The sequence below is a fragment of the Pocillopora verrucosa genome, chromosome 14 (genome assembly GCF_036669915.1).
Source record: "Pocillopora verrucosa isolate sample1 chromosome 14, ASM3666991v2, whole genome shotgun sequence".
Taxonomy (NCBI): Eukaryota; Metazoa; Cnidaria; class Anthozoa; order Scleractinia; family Pocilloporidae; genus Pocillopora; species Pocillopora verrucosa.
In genome coordinates, this window is record NC_089325.1 from 15,926,656 (window position 1) to 15,945,291 (window position 18,636).

An 18,636-nucleotide genomic window follows, 5' to 3' on the forward strand; every position below is an offset into this window, starting at 1 on the left:
ATAATCGGCTCAATACTGAAATCTTTCTCACTGTGACAATGAGTGATACAAATTGGTCTCTTAAGGAGCGATGCACAACTGATGATATAATTTTCTACCGGAGTTCCCCGGTGTGATCTTGCTTTTCTTGACGCGATCCTTCAAGGAGTTCGAGAAGAAAAGTTGCAGCTCAGAGACCTTTGGATTTTTCTCAAACATACTATCACTTGACTTAGGGATTTCCGCATGTTTTTCATCATCGCTTATTTCATCCTTACTGAGAGCAACAGCTCGGTAAAAAATTGTTTCCATCTCCGCTGACAACGACTTCTCTCCTTTGAGGAGGTATATTTTCAAACGTCGTAATTTTTCTATTAAATACGTCAACTGAACAAGTATGAAGACAGGCTTTACATATGTAAATAAAACTAAAAAGACCTAAATTAGTTATTTCCTAGCGATTTATGGTTAATTTTGGAATATTTCGAGACCATTACGCGATGAAAGTTTCAAAATAGACCTTACGTAAGGAGAGAAGTTTTACGGTGATTTTAATAACATATTTCGTGGTAATTGCAACAAAAACTTACATTTCCCTCGTATCAACATTATTTTTATCCATTTTATAATAAAACTGCGGCGAAAAATCCATAATTTCTCGCCAAAATCGCTATTTTGGACGTCCAAACAACCTTTCGCAATACTCTCCTTTCTAGCGAGTTACAATGTTTGCCCCGTGGCGATCCCAGAAATCTGTGCGCAAACGCAAGGATCCGATTACTGGCAACTCATTCATTAAAAGAGTTTGTATCGGAATATTTACGACCGCTCTTGGGAATAAAAAAAATACAATCACATTCTTAATTAAAAGACCTCACTTTTACTTTCACAGTGCATTGTTATCCGACCGCTTACTATTATTTAATCTCATCGACGGTTAATTAATGTACGAAAATTTACCTCTGTTCAGTAAGTAAATGGCAAGGAAAGTAGTTGTAACTAAATTCAAATTTTTCATTTTGAAGTTGTGAGAGCTTGCTCGTTTGTCTGCTGCAGTGGCGTGTGTATACCTGGTCTTTTCTCCTAAAAAACTAAATTCGAATGAGGCATTTAATGTGGCTTTTCCTTATTGAATTCCTTCTGTAGATTATTCATCGGTCAAGTGACTCGTCTTATTCCTCTGATTCGACTGTCCTTGATTCAGTAATCAAGATAGAATATCTACCATACAATATTCATAATTAGTTATTTTCCTTTTACTTTGGAAAGTAGATTTATAACACGATTAGGTAAAAGGAAGTTTCCTTACAGCGGTAACGCTATGTAATGCAATATACTATACCTTCAGTTTCTGTTGAGCAATTGAATGGACTTGGAAAGACTCACCGAAAGCATATTTTTAGCAGAACTGAAAGCTTCGCTCACCCACAGGCGGCTCAAGCTCCAGCTGTGGGACGATTACCTTAATTCCGTAAGATCATTGACTGTTTTAAAAGAAAACATCGTCGTGACAGTTCTTGTTAAACTAGTTCCGTTGTTTTTTCTAATAAAAGTATACCTGCGTTTTTTTTTCTTACGCGGTCTCTAATTGACGGTTGTCAGATGGTGACAGATACTTGTAAAAAAAATGGAAGCCTCTTAAAATTTACGCAAATGAAAATGTTTCGGTGATGCTTCTCTCTTTAATTAGCATTACATCTATTTTAACTACCATTTACTCATTAAAAAATTGTTTAGTTTATGGAAGACCTTGTGTAAATTAAAGCCCAAAATCATTTGGGTTCTTTTGGAAAAAATTTCGCTAAGTTGTAGGGAAAAAAATAAAAATGTCATTCACCAACCACAGTAGGAAAAACTGTGCCCTCTGTCTTGAGTACTGAGACCAGACCCCGAGCTCAATTTTTCCCATTACGGACTTCCCGGCTGGCCAATAACATATATGTATTCTGAGAATGAGCAAGTTTAAAATTTTCCATACTCATAAACGGATACCTTAAATCGGGATTTTGCCGTAGACAGCACTTTCAGTTTCTGTGTGTCTATAACAGTCTGATTACAACGTGGGCAATTTGCAACAAAAGCTATTTATCACGCCGCGATGTTTACTTTCTGAGCGCTATTGCTCCTATATTCACCAACTAATCATCTTACTTGCGTTTCAAGAAAATGAAAGGAGTTCATAGCTTCGGTATACGGTAAAAAACAGCTCATGTATCGTTAAAAAAGACATGAATTAATACGTAATGAGTTTGAGGTAGGTTAGGGGAAGTCCCTTTTTTCGATTTGCATCGCGAAGTTTTTTCCACGGTCGAGCGCCTTCCTTGTGTTGACTTCGACGAACATATGCTTGTCACAGCATTTCCTGAAAGATTAGATTTGCGAGTTGAAAAGACCAGAGGCCTTCAAAAATTATCATGAATGCCGCGAACTGTTGTGATATTGGTGTTCGAGAATCGATCGATGGTAAGTTTTCTTTTTTTTAACTACATCTGACAGCTGCTTCGAAGGTAAAATATATATGAAAATGTTCCATTCTAATATTATTGCTATTTGGAACAAATGTGGACATGAAAATGAAAGATGACGGCCGAAAATTTCCATATTCTGATGTAAGCCGAATCATGTATGAATCAAGAAGGCAATCATGGCTTTTGAGTGATCTTATTTAAACCTATCGGTCCGGCGGCATAAGCAATCGTCCGTTCTTTGATGATATTAGGAAGACAGGTATTAACATCAATTCGTTCTTAGTCACACGGGTACGCCGTTCAGCTATAAGAGTTCTTTGCTAAGCTCTTTTTGTAGAACTTCTCAGTAGGATTTTTGGTAATTTTCGCCATATCAGACGGACTTAAACAGAGATATCGCAAACCGGAATTGTTTTTTGCGCATCATTTCAGTCTGTGCTAATTGTTTATATTGGTTGTTTACATATAATTCAAGAGAGATTTTCTTGCTTAAAAGTCACCGGTTCTTCTTGTCAGCTAGGAAACGTGAGGCCGATTTTTTTTTATCTTATATCCACCTCTCGAGGGCAAGAAAATTACTGATTGTCTTTTGAATCCGGCAAATTTAAGAAAAGCGAGATAGGATACATTTAACGAGCTGAGGACGACGAATAAAGGACTGGGTATCAGTAAAATCTGGAATTGAGATTTAGGACGGACAGCATGTTACGGATCGTGTGAAGAACATTGATAAGTATAATTTTTTTTTTCCTTTTTATTGTTTTTAGACTTTTTTTTCAGCTGAACATAGCCGCTATGGCTCGGTAGCGTCGTAGGAATGATCACATTCAGTACATTCAATACAAATTCCTGCGCTTCTTACGGCCTGGAGAGTGATATTTTCAAGCCCTTTGAGGGAATCTGGCTTTGCAATAAGGGTCGTAAAAAAAAGTGAACGAGAGCAACAATAGCTAGTTATTTGTAGTCAACACTTTTTACCCTGTTTCGTGAGACGTAATCCATGTAAGTCTAGGTCTGTAACATGTAGTCCGTATTTTTTCGCAGTCTGAAGTCCGTAAATATATGTCTGAGGTCCGACGGCATGTTTTATACTGACCACTCCGACTTACTGTACCACTTTTTCTCCTAAATATCCAAATACCGCTACACTGATGGAATGATACACAACTTCCAGCAATTAAAGACTGATCTTTTCTCAACTGCTGTTAATTGAAATCAGTTAACACTGTGTACATTTACTGTCTTTTCCATAAAGCAACACATCCAACCACAAGTACTTTCCGACCAAATAGAGCTCGATTAGTAATTATTCAGAAATGCCGACAGCTATCAGACGAAATATATTTTGGTCAGTCAAGGAGAATCCAACTGCATCCCTGTGTAATCCAGGTCCCCTTTCTTGCTCTGGTGGTGCAGTTTGTTGTTGCAGTGATAGACATAGATACTGAGGAAATCTGGGACTGCCATGCTTCGCCACATTTTAAGGATCTGTATCTCACTGTAAGTAGCTAAGAAAAAAGTATATAATGAAGTTATTGACCTTTTTTCGGTAAAAGGTTAGCGAACCAAGGCAAGAGAAAACAACACAAGAAACTGCGTATCTGTATCAAGACAACAGAGCATCTTTAAAGACCCTAAATGAATTTAAAGGAGAAACATATCATAAAATTATTCATTTTTTCACTGTTTAATTTAAGAAAAGTAAATTCAAATTGGAGCTGAATTAAAAAGTTGATGAGTTCTTTTGTTGGCTTGTTTTGATAAAAGTTCAAAGGGGTTAAAATTTTAATGATATTTGTGTTGTTTCTACTTTTCTTAATTTTGAAGGAATTTTTTATTTTCGTTTGTTTATGTTAACTACCGTTTTTTCGTTTGTGTGCGATCCGTATTCAGCGAGATGGAGGCTTCAAAATTGTGCCGAAAGTGGTGCCTTACGCTTGGATGCTCGCAACCAACACTGATTGCAGAAATAAACAGCTTCCCTCATACGCCGGCAACTTAGTGTTTGTGTTACCGGTGAAAAATGAAACACCCATCACTTACACGATTAGGATTACACTTTACCAGAAGATAACAGAGTATGAAGGTGAATTTAACACAATACGCCATTAATAATTAGGACCTTGACATTTTAACTAATGATGACGACACTTAAATTAATGGTAATTTAAATAATAACTTATACTCAGCGAGCGCAAGGGCCGCACTGAGGAATATTGGCCCATGATTGTGGCAGTAGTTTATTATATGGCAAGTAAACTAAACTTGTTTTTTTTGTTTTGTTTTGTTTTTTTTAATCTGCCTGCTTTCGAGAAGAAAAATCGCGGTTTATGACCGTGGAAACGGTCCGTATGACAAAATCCTGACCAAAAAGAACAAGGGAATACAAATAGTCTATTTTCTCTTGGTAAGAACCAGTCTCAACTCTCAGAACTCAAGATTACTTTGCTATGATCATAAATCATAATAATCATTGTCAGAACTTGTTATGGTGATTAACTTTGCACTATTCGTGAGGGAATTTTCGTTCACTGTGTTATATATATTCATTCAGATATAGAGTTGGACATGAAGCAATTGACTGTCAAGTCACATGAAAGAAACACAAATCTATGGGATTATCAAAGTGGAAGAACTGTAATGGAAGTAGAGAAGCCTTTACCAAGAATTAAAATGTCAGGTATATAATACAAACGTTTATAGTTACTTCGGCTTTAGCTCTGAATGTCGTAAAATTTCAGTTAACGCAATTAAATTTGTAAACTTTATCTTTTTTTTTTGTTTGTTTATTTCTTCTTTTTATTTGACCAAGACAGTTCAGTTGTTTAAAACGTAATTCTAGCTCAAGTACACCGTTATTTTAAAGAGAGTTCTATATCCGACCCCGTTAGGACTTGGCCGGATGTAGTTGACAACTTTGGAATCTCAACTGGAAATTTTTCTTTCAGCGTAGCGACAGAAATGCTTTAATGGAGTCTTCAACAAGCGTTTACTATGGTCTTATTGAAATATTCGGGTATTCGTGTGAACACCGTTTCCTAAAACTCTCCCGGTCACATATCTTATTAAAAGTAAAATTTTGTACGCGATTCACCGTGTTCCGTACCGAATCACGTGTCTTGAGTCTTTACGCGCTTTTCTTTCGTCTGTCGTTTGGAATGAAGTCTAAAAAACACCAAAAAGTGTTGACTCTCAATCTCGCTGAAAATTAAGTCGTGAAGTTTAAGTCTTAGGAATATTTTCGTTTGACACATTTTTGAAGTAATAGGGCGCTCTCGATTTTTTTTTAAAATTTTTTAATTAACACTACCTCGCGCCAAATAAACACATTTCCAAAATGTGCAATTTCATCAACTCCTCGTTCACTTTTGATTATAGGTGTTTTGTCAAAGCAGAGTGGAAGAACCGTAGTGATGCACTTTCAAAAACTTGGTGATAATGGTTTGTACTTTTCTTTTACAGCTACTAAATACCAGTGCAATGAAAACATGGAAGGAAGAATATATTTTCTTAAGGAACAGCAAAGACAGATTTAACTACTCATATATCAAATTGTCGTTAAATTTAATTCCCTTTGGTCGATTATAATTTCAGGTCAATACAATCAGTTTCTGATAGATAAACAGAAGCTTACTGACCGTGTCGATGGAATTGTGAGGTATCAAGACCTCTACTTAGCTGTTCGTTTGGAGGTAAGGCTTCTAGAGGCATTACAATGTCCTGGCGTGCATTACAAAGCGAGAATGATATCTTCGGCTATGCCCCCTAGGGATCGTGATTAAGGCAATTGCCTTATTCAGCTCTTCAGCAAAACCATCAAAATTTCTGCAAATGCAATTGGCGCAATAGCTGCTTCATTTTTGAGTACTTATTCTGTGCAATTGCAATCGGACAGAGTAATCGGGGAGTTGGCTGTAATCGGACACCTGTAATCGGACAGTTAAAGCAGTCAATCATACTAAATCCACCTATCACAGAATTGATTACAAATTACCATAGCAACAACCACTTCCCCACAAAACTGGCAAAACTCCAAAATGTAGGAATATTTAATTAAGTCAATGTCTCTACTATAGATATTTTTCCCAAGGATTTAAAACGAGGAACTCGGCTGACTGGTTTTCAGGTTTAGCCAGGAGGCCATTTCCATTTTACAGTTGCGTAATATTTTTTTCCGTTGTCACCGTTACTTGAACTATCATTTCTTGCTACGGGGTATCGCTATGAAGATGATTAAATTAATCTTATTTTTACCACCCTTATTTTTTGGTGAAGGAAGCCATAATACAGTTCGCTCAGAACAAAATGGATGACTGTTTAGCCATTTGCCGAGATGTTGCTGCACGTGCCAAACGTTCTAACTCAGGAAATTGGCCTTTTCTAATGACGAAAGCATATTACATCATCTCTGCCATACATAGACAGGCAGAAAATTTTGACCTTTCCGCGGAGTACATGGAAAATTCCACGGAGGTAAGATAGCACTCTCTTTCACTTGACTCACGTTCATACACAATTGAATGATGGGACATGTATGAGAGCAGCGATTGACCAGCGGACTTAAGCAAGCTGTAAAAACTTGACTAGGGAGAGGTCACTCAAGTGAACACACGCCTGCGCGTGTGCAAACGTTGTAATGACAAGGTGGCGTGCTTTCAGTATGACACTTTTTGGTAAAGCTCAAAACGGAATGGTCAACAGGACACCTGTACTTGAATAAGCCTTGTCTCGTGTCAAAAAGTCTCGAGTTTCCCTTTTGCCTACTTCTGTTTCCTTTTAGAGATATCTTTGAACATTTCAATTATTTTTTGCTTATTTTGCGATTGTATATTCTATATATTTTCGTTTGAAATTCTGCGTGGGAATTGGAGTGTGTGAGGCCCGAATTGATTCCCTTATGCATACCCAATGTTTAACCGCTGCGTTGGTTAACAAGAGCGCATAATAATAGCCTCCTGTAATTACTTATTTTTAAAATCAAGGAAACCCAAACCTGTGTTGATGAAAATGTTACACCTTATCTTTCCCCAAATTTAAAGCTAGAGGTACACGCAAAAAATAAAAATTATATACATATATATATATATATATATACATAAGTTCAAGAATTAAAGACGACGCATCGATTATCGATTATCTGTGACTCGCGACTAAGTGCTCGTCAGACAGAGCGCTTAGGCGCGAAACTCAGAGTTACAGACAATCGATGCGTCCTCTTTAATTCTTTAACTTATGTATACTTAGCTATGCTACCACAGCATTAGGCACTTTATGCCAAGGTAGACTCTACCCCCACATTCATATATGTAGAGAGTAAAAAAATGCGAGGATGGACAACTTCTGACGTAAAAAAGATAAAAAATTAAATAAAATCGTTTCGGTCAGAGACCTTCTTCAGTTATTTACCAGTCAGTTACATATTTAGGTAAATAACTGAAGAAGGTCTCTGACCGAAACGTTTTTATTAAATTTTACGTCAGAAGTTGTCCATCCTCGCATTTTTTTGCTGTGAGGTTTGGACTGCGAATCTTTATTTATTTATATATATATATATATATATATATATATATATATATATATGTATGTATGATTTGGGGATCAAACAACATTTCCTTACCATAACTGGCCAAGAATCCATCACGTGACCTGCAAGTGGCTGTCTACTAATAATAATCTCTTCATGCGTAATGTAGTCTGATTGTGTTTTGCTGTAAATGATATCAATGTTCTACTCATGCGTTAATGTGCGCACTCTCATCCTTAAGAATTGGCCGGGTTCCCTCCCTTTTTTCAGATGGTAATTTCTGTAAGTAATCAGAAAAAAAGAACGTAAACTTTTTCCTAGCTTCTTCGGCTCTTGTCTTCACGCCAGCTCTTCTCCCTCTCTTTGGATAGCCTACGGCCATCGTAAAGGGGAAAGAGTGAGTCACTTCGTTAGAAAAGAATCCGTGAAGAGATGTAACTCCGCTCCGTTGACTCTGCGAGGGTTGTGATGCTTGAGCGGTTCCAAGGATTGCGATGAAAATTACTCCAAAATGGAGCTCAAAACGGACTACATACGAACAGAAAGGGCGCAAATCAGTATAAAATAATATTTCTAACGAGAGTAATGAGTAATGAGAGTAATGAGAGTAATGAGAGTAATGAGAGTAATGAGAGTAATGAGAGTAATGAGAGTAATGAGTAATGAGTTAAGTCTATCTAACTATACTTATTCTAATGAAGATATGTTTCATCTATTCGTTTGAATCATTTCATGGCCAGTGCCTTGAAGTTGCTTGCGTGAGTGAAGAGACCGCTGTCAACAAGTACAACAAAGCAGCGTTGATACAAGCCAAATCAGCTGCCATTGGAATAACATCAGAAGAAGATCGAGAAATCGAAGACATTTTCGAGGATGTTAAGATAATCTGGGCACAACAGGAGCAGAACGATAGCATGCGCTGCATCAGTAGGATGAGCATCAGGATGATCTACCACTATTTAAGTTCCTCCCGCCAAAAGTTCCCAGATCCAAGGTAACGAGTTGCGATAAACAAATCAAAGAATACTCATGGCCAACTCGTGCACAAAATACTTAAACTATAGATGAAACATGGTTGTGAACTTTACTGGTCTTGCAGCAATGCAAGGTTGCTCCTACCTCCATAGACAATCTTCCAGAAAAACAAAATTATCCATTTCACTCTACAGAATATTTAAATGTTACGAAAAGTATCCTGCGTTTATCGAATTTCTGTTTTCAAAATCACCTCAAATTTAGACGCTGTGATCCAAATCCTTCTTCACCTGCACAAGCCAAATTCTCCTATTTTCCATTTTTATGTCACGTTTCGCCTCACAGGTGCTAATTACCGTGTGTGACTCATTTGCATATCCTGGGAAAAAAAAACTCGTTTCACAAGTTAAAAAATAGCTTTAAAATACTGGGACGACATGACCCAACGAAAATCTTCGATTCAATTTCTTTTATAATCTCCTATTTGCACTTCACCCAACTTATCAATCTCGTTTCGCAGCCAAGTAAAGACACGTTCGAGTCGTATTCCATGTTCATGTGCAGGCCTAGATTGCCCAGTTCCAGGATCTATAAATAGCTAGATTCCTAAAAAATACGCACTTGTTGGATCGTTAACAAGGGTTTTTTTCCATTTTTACCATTCGTTTGCAGAAAGGATGTTTCCGCTGTAAATATTGCTAAAGCAGACCGTATAATCAAGGAAGTTGAAAACAGGTTGCTTCCTCAGTGTAAAAAAAGATTCAAGGCAACTTTCCTTATTGCAAAGGCAGATTCCTCCATTCGCAAGGCGCTGCAACGGGATACAGAATTTACAGAACAAGAAAGAGTTGCATACTTAAGAGAAGGTAAACTGTTTGCCTTACGTTGTACGACAGGTCCAACAAATAGATAGATGAATCATGACATGCCCATGCATGGCGTTGCTTCACATGAAATCAAATCACATCATGTGCAGGAAATATCAAATGGCTGCACTTGGATACGATGTGTCATTGATACATCGATTTCATTGGAGACAGTACGAAAACTCCACATACTCGACATACTCGTTTCCCACGCACGGCCATTTATAAGCTTTTGAGTGGTCCACTGTGAAATATCTTATGGGAGGCAAGTGGGATATCGTACTGTATACACAGCAAAGTTTTGCATGACTATGCCGCGCCACATACACGTATTATATGACCTCTTGGTAGAAATCATCATGAATCCCTTTGAAGTAGTTTTTTTCTTTCTACGTTTCTTTAGAAGTATTTCTCTCCTTTCCTTCATGTTGCAAATTGCTAAAAATGCACTTTATATATGAAGTTATTCTGATCCATAACCTGAATAAAACTTGAAAAGGTGCATTATAACGGAAGGTTGGGTGTGAAATTATATACATAATATATGGGTGATATTATGAATTACTATATTTCCATGGACTTTATTTCCTATAGCAAGGTTAAAGGCGTTGAATGTCATCAAAAGAGTGAACATGATAATTCTAATCTTACTCTTCCTTAATCGATAGCTGAGAACGTTCTCAATCAAGCAGAACAAATATCCAGAGATCTTAAAATGCAAAACGAAATACAGGGAATAAATGACAGAAGGCATAACATCCAAATTCTTCTTCACCGAGGCTTCTGGCTCCAACCAAGACCGGGCCAAGTGCAGCCGCAACGAAGGCCTGAAGAGAGGAACACAGATGATATTGATGATCTACTGGATAATTTGCTTCTAGAAGAGGGAGGAGGCAACAGACGATGAGGAAATCGATCTGCTGGGTAAAAGATGAAAAATAAAAAGAAGGATATTTTGAAGTTTGAATCATTGCTGTTTACTATTCAGTTGTATGCAGCCATGATACATGAATAGCGACTTCTTCTAAGTTGGTTGTGGAATTCTGGATTAGAACAAATTTTATAAAGCTGCTATAGAATAATCTTGGTTAGAAACCAGGCAACCTCTTCTACCTACCCACTGGAAGAGATGAGATACTGGATAGATACAAGAAAATGGCCGTAGCCTCTAGGTTTGAGTTAAAGCTCCACAGAAGAGTTCTTCTTGTAATTTATTGCACAAATATCCGAAAAGGGACATCCATCGGTCTTAGTATTTACTTATCAGGGGCTACGTCGTGTTAAACAGCCAAATAAATGCGTAGTATGTATTAGCAATGAAAAATCGCCAAGAGCTTGTGAAGTATATAATATGAGTTTTCTAAAACTCGCTTAAGGTTAAGCTAAAACCTGCCTGTTCTTGGAAAAAAAAGGCGATATTTATTATTCTTAGCTCATTTCTGAAAAAAAATTCTCATAACACCACAATGCGGTTGCAATGTATTAATATATTTCTTGTTGTTATAGATAATATTTGTAAAAGAAGTTTCTGAAATGTTTGGTCGTGCTGACTTCATACCATCGAGCTTTCTGGAACATTTTATTAGGCCACGCAATTATAAGGTAACACTACCAAAATATTTATATTAAGCTTCCGGATTGTTCTAAATTTCTTTGTAAAGCTATACCGAGAAAGAGTTATTAAAAAAGATTGCTCATTTCAAGAAACTTTGGAGACAACTGTGAGTTGGTGTCAATGGTGAGCTAAGATACAATTTGAAGTGGGCTTAAGGAAAACATCAGTAAAACATTACGGTAAAGTTGATGACTAAAACGACTGTGATAACTAAAAAAATATATTTTTTAAGCGTTTTCGTTGATGTTTTGGAGTGATATTTTTGAAAGAGGTAATAACTCATGACCCTTTCCCCTCCTTGATTTGATTAACAGTTCTCCTCACGGTCTGCCGTAAACTTATTATAGTTGCATGTCAATAATTTGTTGCAATAATTGTTGCCATAGTTGGGAGAAATTTCTTGTAGGTTACCCCTGAGAGAGGGGCGATAAAAGGAGCTGAGTGGTGCATATATAATATAAGAGTTGGAATGGAAATACTTAAATACATTGTAAGCGGTCAGACAACAAGCAATGCACTATGGAAATAGGTGACGTATTTTTATTTAGAATATGACTGTATTTTTTCATTCCTATTCCCAAACCAACTCTTATGTTTTCGCCATGACTCTTACTATGCAAGATGATCATCTCACAACTAAAGCTTGGGCTGCCTGTGATTAGAGTAAATTAGGTGCCCTGATCTTTTAATGTACCTTTCAAGATTAAATAAGTCCTACAAAATATTTCATCAGACAAAAAAAAAGGGCCTGAATGTAAACTTTTCTTTCGCGCTTTATTTATGAGCTGGTTCAATGAAACAAGCCTTGCTTTGTAATGGTGATCTTTCTAAATAAAACTAAACTCTGTAAATCGGGTCTTCCTGAGGTTTTTCTATCAAATTTAAGACGATAAATCTGCTCGAGCTTGTTTCTTATGTTGTTTGTTTTATTTTCAAATCAAAGTAAGATGAAGTGATATGGGATTCTGCGCCAACGATTTCAAAACCATTTTCTCTCTACAGTAGAAAATAACCATGTTTTAGTTAGCACTGGTGACGCATTATAGATATTATGGCATTTCTTGAAAGTTAAGCCAAACAAAAAGAAAACTTAAATGATTCATGAAGTTATCATCCGTCGAAGTTTCTGTCATGCACAAACTATTTAATTCATTTTTAAACTTTTCTCTCACAGCGTAGTTTGCAGTATTGAAGGGTTTTTTAGCTCTATTTCAATTTATTTCCACGTTACCGCCATATAATATGTTGTAAAGAAACAAAAGAATGACACTGTACAATTGAGTTTTAATTTTTATTCGCTCATATGGACCTTTTCATATTCCTGAAAGGAGAGATGTTACGTTATTTATGAGAAAAACTACTTCTTTCCATCAACATCTAGAATCACATTTTAACATCCCACGCGCTTAGCCACGTCACACAACCGACGTTTCATGATGATATTTTCATCAGCGTCCTATGGAAAGAAAACGAAATAAAGAAAATTGACAGAAATAAAATAAATGCGAAAACAAGGTTATCCAGGAATTCTAAAATTATAACTAATATAAATTTTCCATTTCCGTACATCAAAGTTTCAGATACCTCACAGGTGAGATTTTTTCTAACTTATAAACTGTTTTAGAATCTTTATGTTACGAACTTGCCACAAGCAAGCACTCAAATCAAATGGGAGTAGGTGTGACGTCAAAATTGTCATGTACGGTGGAACCAAATAAAAATAAAATTGGTTTAATTTCTGAGTTTCGAAAGACTTTTACTTCATTTCTCCAATAGTTTTCTCGGTCTTTCGTGATTTTTAGACCTAATCTTTTGTTAAGAAAAATTTTATCGTGCGGTCAGCTATGCCAAATCACATTCATTATGTAAGAGGTAAAAAAGGAAAACAAAACTCATAGCGTTGGAGGTACTTACCTGAAAGTCACTCAACTCCTCGAGGGCTCTTTTACCAGGTATACCACTATTTCCTCCGTTTGCAAAGGCATCAGACTCGGTTGGAAATAACACCAGAAGGGAGAGCAAACCGATCAGACATGGAAACAATTTGGCTGCCATTCTTGCACTGGGCACTTTCTAGTCAACGATAGCTTGTCTTGGTTGCCGACGTAAAATACTCTGGGCTCCTTGTTTGTGGTATTTTATAAGCTGGATTTACCATGAATTATTTAAACGAAATAAAAGAACATTCACAATTTTTGGTTGGTTATTAAACGGCCATCTTTAAGAAAAAAGGAGAAAAAAATGACAGGTCAGAAACAAAGAAATAGAAATGTTCATGGAAGAAAAATTATTTCATTGAGAAAATAATAAAGATTGGCACCATGTTTGAATGGTTATTAAAAGTAAATCGTAAAAAACATAATAATTAGTATCGTCGAGGCATTAATTAATAAAATATTACTCTGTGCGAAATTATCATGATCTAAATAAGAAAAAAATTAATAAGATTTTGTAGCACTGCGACATTCAACTGTCCTTCACTTAAGATATCGATGTTTTTCATGTTTTAGGATCACCATGCCTTTTTAGTTTCATTTTGATATCCTTTGTTAAAAGAAAGTTAATAAAAAAAAGCATACCTTTATAATGATATAATGATAAGTAATGGATGAAAACATATTTGTTTCTTGTTTATCAATAATTGACCACATGCATGCTGCTCCTTTGTGTCATTACGTTCTGACTCGTATTTTGATCCATAAAATACTATTTACAGCTGAAACTGCATTCCTCACTGATTTTTGTAAGTTAAAAAGTTAAACTGGTTCTTAAATACCTCTAGCGATTCCCCCCCCCGCCCCCCAAAAAGATTATTGACTTGCTTTTGGATTACCAATCCAAATGAAAGAGATGTTGGTGAAATTAGTTTCCCTCACTGCCATATAAACATTATGTGGATATTGAAACTATGGGTGAAAATAAATTTTATTTAGTTGAACATGGTTGCTTACATGCCTTCTTAAGTAAAAAGATCCCGGGTAACAATTGCGCACAAGCTGGAGCAGGGAAGGGAGGAAGGGATGGGTAACTTCTCTTTTCACCAGGATACAGCAGGAAAGACAAGAGCAATATTTTTAGTCATTCAAGATTCTCACAGGCTCCTCTATCCGTACGTCCGCAAAATTGCATCAGAAACACCATGTATTAATTGATATGAGTCACGCATTGCCTCACGCATCCCAGTCTGCAGGGTAATTCATGATGGCATTAATTGCTTTTTTTATTTCGTACGCATTACTTCCGAGCATCACATTCCATTGAATGAGCTACGAAGCTGCTTACAACCTCTAACAAGACCAATCCGGGAAGTTTGAAGGAAGCCGAAAAGTTCGATTCCAATTTTTTATTTTTCATTTTTTAAATGATATGCAAAGTACACGATTCAAAAAGAATGAAGTTATAATTACAAGCTTATGAATAATTAGACGATGTAATCAGTACTTTAAATAAACGTGTCGTATTCACCTACACACAAGGTTTTATTATTATTTGATTCAGTGTTTTCTTGCAACATTAATTTTTGTAAAGAGAAGTTTAAAATATATGGTTTAACTAAATAACAAAACATTACTTACAATAAAATAAATTACAGCACATTTTTACAATAGACAACACTACGAGGTTCATACAATGATATTTGGAAAACTTACTGTTAATGAAGAATCACCTGCTCGAATTGCGAAAATGCTAATATCATGATATTTCAACATTTACGGTCACAAAATGGAGATCAAATTTTTACGAAAAATTGGTCTGAAATGCTTTTAAATGGAAATAAAAAGAAACTCTCGCCGGTCATTCAAGCTTCTAAATCTTTGTTTTTGTTTTTTCGTTTTTTTTCCAAAAACAAGTGTATCATATCATATCAGGGGTGTCCATCGGGGGCGACAATGACTGTTTCATTTAGGTTTGGTCTGATTGATTTCTAACTGACCATTTCATGAAAGTGCTTGCAGAATATTTCCAGCTTTTGCTAGACTAGCGGCACATTTTTGGCAGATAGAGGTGTTATCAGGGGCAAGGAGAGGCCAAGAAAAACTGACTCCAATATCTTTTGCATTGACTGACCAGGTGATAGGTTTATTTATCTCTGCTCTTTGTGTAGTGCATATAACAATGCACCGACTGACGAAAGCCCAACACGGATCTTTCGACAGATGTGTTGATCGTCTACCAGGATGTCCAGTCTCACCCTATGTATCTGGTAGAGGTTCAGAGACAGATATTGTTTTTAGTTCTGTCAGGATGCTCAGTTTCATTCTCCACACCCTCCAAGGGGCGGGCTTGCCGGTTGAGTTGCCGACTTTCCGATCCATGAGACAGGTAATACCGGTTGTCATGGTTACCCAGTAGCAAGGAAACCAATGCCTAACTTGACACACGAAAAAAGGGATTTTAATGAATATGCTCTGACCTATATCTTTGTCCATATCGTAAGTTGAATTTACAATCTGACGCTCTTTGTGCCACTGTCACCCGTGCTCTAGAGTTAGGAAAGGCAAAATTTAATTGTATATAAAGACTCAGTCGTTTAGTAGAAGTAGTTACTGTTGTCGGGAGTGACTGACTGCTTGGAAAGCTATAATGAGAAAGAATTGTTACGAAAGATTGCTCATATCGAGAAACTTTGGAGACAACTGTGAGTTGGTATCAATGTATACAATTTGAAGTGGGCTTAAGGAAAACACCAGTAAAACATTACGGTAAAGTTGATGACGAGAACGACTGTAATAACTAAATAAATATATTTTTAAGCATTTTCGTTGAAAGCCTAGATATCAATTTTCTTTTGTTGCGAAGTAAGAAAAGATGTATTTTTGCAGAAGGCGCTTTATTTATGAGCTAGTTCAAGGAAACAAGCCTTGCTTTGCTAAATCGCGGCTTCCTGAAGTTTTTCCATCCAGTTTAAGACGATAATTTTGCTCGAGCTTGTTCCTTTTAACCCTTCTCTCTCACAGAGTAGTTTGCTGTATATAGGGTATTTTAGCTCTATTTGTTATATTTCCACGTACCGCCATATTATATGTTGTAAAGAAACAAAAGAATGACACTGTACAATGGAGTTTTAATTTTTATTCGCTCATATGGACCTTTTCATGTTGCTCGGAGGAGAGATGTTATGTTATTTACGAGAAAAACTGCTTCTTTTCATCAACATCTAGAATCACATTTTAACATCCCACGCGCTTAGCCATGTCACACAATCGACGTTTCATGATGATATTTTCATCAGCCTCCTATAAAAAGAAAAAGAAATGAAGAAAATTAACAGAATTTTAAAAACATCCGAAAAACAGATTCTGAAATTATAAATACAAACACAAAAGAAAACGTCGACAAATTGCCTTGAATATTCAATATTCTTCTTTTGATGAACCAAATCTCTTGCTTTTCTTTTTTCGCATATCAAAGTTTCAGATACCTCACAGGTGAGATTTTTTCTAACTTATTAAGCGTTTTGGAATCTTCATGTTACGAACTTGCAGCAAGCAAAAGTGTGACGTCAGAATTATCATGAACCAAATGAAAATAAAGTTAGTTTAATTTCTGAGTTCCAAAGACATCTGAACAAGAGAAAAATACTTTTCTTTCATTTCCCCAATAGTTTTCTCAGCCTTCGTAGATTTTAGACCTAATTTTTTTATTGAGAAACATTTTGTCGCACGTACCCAGTTATGCCAAATCACATTCATAATGTAAGAGGTAAAAAGGGAAAACAAAACTCATAGCGTTGGAGGCACTTACCTGAAAGTCACTCATCATCTTGAAGGCTCTTTTACCACCGCTAAGTGCTCCGTTTCCAAAGGCATCAGACTCGGTTGAAAATAACACCAGAAGGGAGAGCAAACCGATCAGACATAGAAACAATTTGGCTGCCATTCTTGCACTGGGCACTTTCTGGTTAACGATAACTTATCTTGGTTGCCAATGTAGAATGCTCTGTGCTTCTTGTTTGTGGTGTTTTATAAGCTGGATTTGCCATGAATTATTTAAACGAAATAAATTAAATCGGTTGGTTATTAAACGGCCGTCTTTGAGAAAAAAGGAGAAAAAAAAAGACAGGTCAGAAATAAAGAAATAGAAATGGTCATGGAAGAAAAATTGACTTTATTGAGAAAATAATAAAGATTAGCACACTATGTTTGAATGGTTATTAAAAGTAAATCGTCAATAAACATTATAATTAGTATCGCTGAGACATTAATTGATAAAATATTACTCTGTGCGGAATTATCACGATCTAAATAAGAAAAAAAATTAGTAAGATTTTGTAACACTGCGTCATTCAACTGTCCTTCATTTAAGATATCGATGCTTTTTAAGGATAACTAAACCTTTCTCAGTTTCATTTTGATATTCTTTGTTAAAAAAGAAAGTTACTTAAAAAGCATACCTTTATAATGATATAATGATAAGTATTGGATAAAAACATGTCTGGTACTAGTTTACCTATAATTGTCATATCCTGCTCCTTTGTGTCGTTACGCTCTGACTCATGTTTTGATCCATAAAATACTATTTGCTGCCGAGACTACATTCCTTGCTGATTGTTGCTTGTTTGATTTATATTCCAGAGCAGCTTGTTACTGCCACTTAAAGTTTAAAATTCAAAATGGGGCTTAAATACTTCTTTTAGCGATTCCCCCCTGGATTGTAAAGAAGTTTGTTTGATTGTGCCAACGAATTACAAAAATCATATTAACTCCGCCACCCCGGCGGAGATGAGCCAGGGTGGCGGCGATAAACCCTAACAATCAAGACAACAGAATTGAAAATTTTTGCCAAAATAAACTGCTTTTTTTTTACGATGAAATTAAACTTTAAGATAAAACTTACTGAATGATGTTTTTGCTAACTGCTGTTTTATCTAGTTTAAGACAAGACGTCTTACGAGTTTATTCTTTACGGGTTAAACGCCGTTGCTGTCTTTCTAATTCCTTTATGGTTCTGCGATTCAAGACGTTTATAATATTCCGGTCGGAGACACAGTGTAAGGAACAATTTACATGTTAGAAGACTCCTGAACACACCCAATCGAATCTGTGTTTTCTACGACAGGATTCTTTCAGCGTTTGTCTCTTGTAACCAAGGTGAAGGACTGCAAAGGGTATATTTCTATCAAACTTCAACCTTCTGGAAGAATCAAGAGTTGAAGGTTTGATAAGGACATACAGCGATCGTTTCAACATGAATATTGTGAATATTATG

At 36.2% G+C, this 18,636-nt stretch overlaps 1 protein-coding gene and 2 long non-coding RNA genes across 3 annotated transcripts; 1 reads left to right on the forward strand and 2 right to left on the reverse strand.

Moving 5' to 3' along the window:
• The first annotated feature begins 2,191 nt into the window (after nt 1-2,191).
• LOC131797220 (uncharacterized) lies at nt 2,192-11,809 on the forward strand. The gene is made up of 10 exons (XM_066161327.1): nt 2,192-2,442; nt 3,703-3,947; nt 4,341-4,533; nt 5,002-5,127; nt 5,826-5,888; nt 6,042-6,139; nt 6,723-6,920; nt 8,712-8,965; nt 9,619-9,812; nt 10,481-11,809. Exons 1-10 carry the CDS (start codon nt 2,394-2,396, stop codon nt 10,717-10,719), a joined length of 1,659 nt encoding a protein of 552 aa, XP_066017424.1. The 5' UTR covers nt 2,192-2,393; the 3' UTR covers nt 10,720-11,809.
• An 895-nt stretch (nt 11,810-12,704) lies between these two features.
• Nucleotides 12,705-13,634, reverse strand: LOC136278160 (uncharacterized). The gene is made up of 2 exons (XR_010716225.1): nt 13,342-13,634; nt 12,705-12,883 (listed from the first exon to the last, which is right to left on the reverse strand). It is a non-coding gene; the product is annotated as an uncharacterized lncRNA (long non-coding RNA).
• A 2,848-nt stretch (nt 13,635-16,482) lies between these two features.
• On the reverse strand, nt 16,483-17,388 carry LOC136278150 (uncharacterized). The gene is made up of 2 exons (XR_010716217.1): nt 17,173-17,388; nt 16,483-16,664 (listed from the first exon to the last, which is right to left on the reverse strand). It is a non-coding gene; the product is annotated as an uncharacterized lncRNA (long non-coding RNA).
• Between the last annotated feature and the right edge of the window lie 1,248 nt (nt 17,389-18,636).

Bases quoted from the DNA above. Each gene is read 5' to 3' on its own strand.
- LOC131797220 (XM_066161327.1), top strand. From the start codon at position 2,394: ATGAATGCCGCGAACTGTTGTGATATTGGTGTTCGAGAATCGATCGAT. The intron at 6,921-8,711 runs GTAAGATAGCAC...TTTCATGGCCAG, and splicing joins ACATGGAAAATTCCACGGAG to TGCCTTGAAGTTGCTTGCGT. The intron at 8,966-9,618 runs GTAACGAGTTGC...ATTCGTTTGCAG, and splicing joins CAAAAGTTCCCAGATCCAAG to AAAGGATGTTTCCGCTGTAA.